This window comes from Frieseomelitta varia, unplaced genomic scaffold (genome assembly GCF_011392965.1).
Source record: "Frieseomelitta varia isolate USP_RPSP 00005682 unplaced genomic scaffold, Fvar_1.2 scaffold_375, whole genome shotgun sequence".
NCBI lineage: Eukaryota > Metazoa > Arthropoda > Insecta > Hymenoptera > Apidae > Frieseomelitta > Frieseomelitta varia.
In genome coordinates this window covers 29,088-32,001 of record NW_025110118.1, presented here as the reverse complement: position 1 = coordinate 32,001, position 2,914 = coordinate 29,088, and the positions used below count along the sequence as shown (strand labels likewise).

The window sequence follows — 2,914 nt, the reverse complement described above, 5'->3', positions numbered from 1 at the left end:
ACTAAATAATACTGGTTTCAAGTAGTGCAACTCAACGTTTTGGTCTCTTCAATATACTTTCTGACGACTGTGGCAAAATTCCCTTGTATCAGATGCAAGTTTCTAACTCTAATTCAAGAAATATGACGTAGGATTGTGTATTGACCCAATTGTTTAGAATTCTACCACACTTTACTAGATTACCAAGCATGTTTTAAAGTAAAGCTCATAGATACTGCGCCAATTCAATACAAACACGATTAAATAAATAATATTGGTTTTACATAGTGCAATTCAACATTTTTGGTTACTTCAATATACTTTCTGACAAAATTTCGTTGTTCTCAGTGTAAGTCGCGATTCAACTCTTACTGTGTGCTACCATTGCGATTATGAACTCTGTAGCAAAAGGGTTAAAACGCGAGAATATTAAAACTTGTTGTTTCCAGGTCCACAGACTGTCTCGCGCGCGTATAATGGCGAGAGGAAAAACTTGAAAATAATGGACGAACGAACGAAAAGATTGAAATTGTGAGAAGCAGAGGGTCGAAGGAGAATGAATGAACGGACGCGACGCATCGTCGCCGATCTTACCTGACTTTCCACCAGCATCGCCATGTCCATGAACATGTCGTGGAGTTCCCTGATGGAATTTTCTAGTTTGATGATGTCGGCGTGACGCGCCTCGATATCGGCGAGCGTCTGTTTCGCTTGTTGCGTTTCCATGATAATCTGCGAGAAACGCGTCTCGATACAGCACCATGTTTTCGATCCATGTAGAAACGAAGAAACGAAACGCTTACCCCCTGCGTGAACACCGCCGGATTCCCCTGTTCCAGCATTTCTTCCAGTTCCTCGTTGGTGGTCGTCCTACCGGCTGAAATGAACAATCCCGGCCGCCGTTTTTTAAACATTTAAACTAAACCCGGCCATGGCGGTGTCGGCCAACATTTACGCTGCTAATTTACTCTGCTAGGACGACAACAATATACAGAGGTGAATTTTAGCTTACTGATTTCCAGCTGTCGTTGTATCCTTCCCTTACACCGTTCTCTGTAATCGGTTTGCGTCCGATTGTACTCCGTCATCACCTCGACAAACTTCCTCGAAAGCGTGGAGTGCTGTGTCTTGCGTATCCTCAAGTCCGCCGAGGATTTGTTCGTGTGTTCCTCTTGCTCGATATTTTGTTCTATCACTGAACAACATCGGAGAAATCGGTGATACCAGAGTAACTCCACAGTAACGTATCTTCCACGCCTAATTCCAGTACTTCTATCTATCTATCAACGATACCCGTTTACTTACCCTTCAGTTTAGCTCTGACTTTATTCGCCGTTTTTTTGATGTCGGACATCAGGTCTTCCAATTCCATTTTAACCTCTGCAACGAGACAACCAACACGTTTCTGTTAAGTAACGAACGATTGACAAATTGATCCACGCGTCGTCCCGACGTCTCGAAATTCCCATACTTTGCAGCTGTTACTTACGAGATATCCACACGTACGATTTTCACTCGGACGTCTACAATGTAATTTTCATTTTAGCGATGACTAGTGAAACGATCAGGTATCAAAAAGATCTTGCTGTGCCAGTAATTTTTACAAAGGTAAGTTTCGATTTTCCAATCAGAGCCAGCAGACGTTGCTGGTTCGCATAAATATCTTTTAACTTAGTTCTACCAATTTTGGACATTCTGATCAATTCTGGTGAACATAAATTACATTTGAACATAAAGAACATAAATTATATTTTTATTTTGATTTTTTTATATTATAGTTTATTAAATTTATATTTATATATTATAATATATATATATATATATATATATATATATATATTAATATTATATATTATTAAATTCACATTTATATATTATATTTTATTAAATTATATATATTACATAATTATATAAATTATATATTATTTCATCGTTTGTCACAAAAACATTCTAAATTCTAACCTCGATTATCTCGCAAGATATCTGGTTATCTGATATATCACGAGAGATACTAACATTAGCAAAAACACTGAAAACATTTGATACAACACATTTGATAGGACAACTGCTCGCACTCGCTTCGGCGAATGTTTTGAACTTCAAATATGTAAATATACATACGTACAACGTAGAACGTTGATTCGTTGAACGTTAGAACGCGATGGATGGCCATTTTTTGTACGACGAAAGCAAAAAATGGAAAGGAATTCCAGTCGATCGGTATTTCCTACCGCCATCGACACTGTCTTTTCCATCTGACCTGCTTGTCATTTGATACACTCCCCCTGTAACCCCTTTCACAGTTGCGCGCTGTCCCGGTTGTCCGTTCATCGGCCGAGATGCGCGATCAATCGCACCAACCGGGCCGAATCGTATCGCCAATTATCTCTACCAAAATTCCATCTCTTCTACTTTCCGTTCTCTCTGTCTGTACATACGTAACGTACGTACAAGCGAGAAGAACTTTAAATCTTCATTGGCCAACAAAAGCTTGGTTTTTCTTTTTTTTAATCAGTTCAATGAATATCCTATATTGTTTGTACTTTTACAGTGAAACGATACATCGATTAGAAAAATATATTTATATAAATTAATCCCTTAACCGTTTTGTTTTATTGAGAGCGTGCACTGGTGTTTGCTTGACCACTTGCGCTGGCAACTGAACTGCGGACCGTAACGAGAGACCAAACCATATACAATAAATCGTCGCTTTCTTTTTGAACTCGTCGGTATGATATCACTGTAGATAGAGAGAAATTATTGAGAAGTGATAAATTTATTACTTGTTTTGCCCGAGTTATACTTAAATATACTTAAAACTGAGAAAATATTGCAATTTTGGGATGAAAAATTCTCGACGTAAGAGGTTAACCACTTGCGCTGGCCACTGACTGCAAATCATAACCGTACACAATAACACGTCGTTTTCCTTTTG

The 2,914-nt window shown here is 38.4% G+C and overlaps 1 protein-coding gene across 4 annotated transcripts in view; it reads right to left on the bottom strand.

Moving 5' to 3' along the window:
- Window positions 1-2,914, bottom strand: part of LOC122531110 (syntaxin-1A) — a 32,648-nt gene that overhangs the window by 14,042 nt on the left and 15,692 nt on the right. For all 4 annotated transcript variants that reach the window (XR_006307192.1, XR_006307191.1, XM_043658715.1 and 1 more), the window contains exons 4-7: window positions 1,285-1,359; window positions 992-1,174; window positions 783-856; window positions 574-711 (exon numbers count right to left, since the gene is read on the bottom strand). Coding sequence is in view for 2 of the 4 variants with exons in the window: in XM_043658715.1 (XP_043514650.1) it covers window positions 574-711; window positions 783-856; window positions 992-1,174; window positions 1,285-1,359 (470 nt within the window). In the remaining 2 variants the exon portion in view is untranslated. The remainder of the gene's footprint in view (window positions 1-573; window positions 712-782; window positions 857-991; window positions 1,175-1,284; window positions 1,360-2,914) is intronic.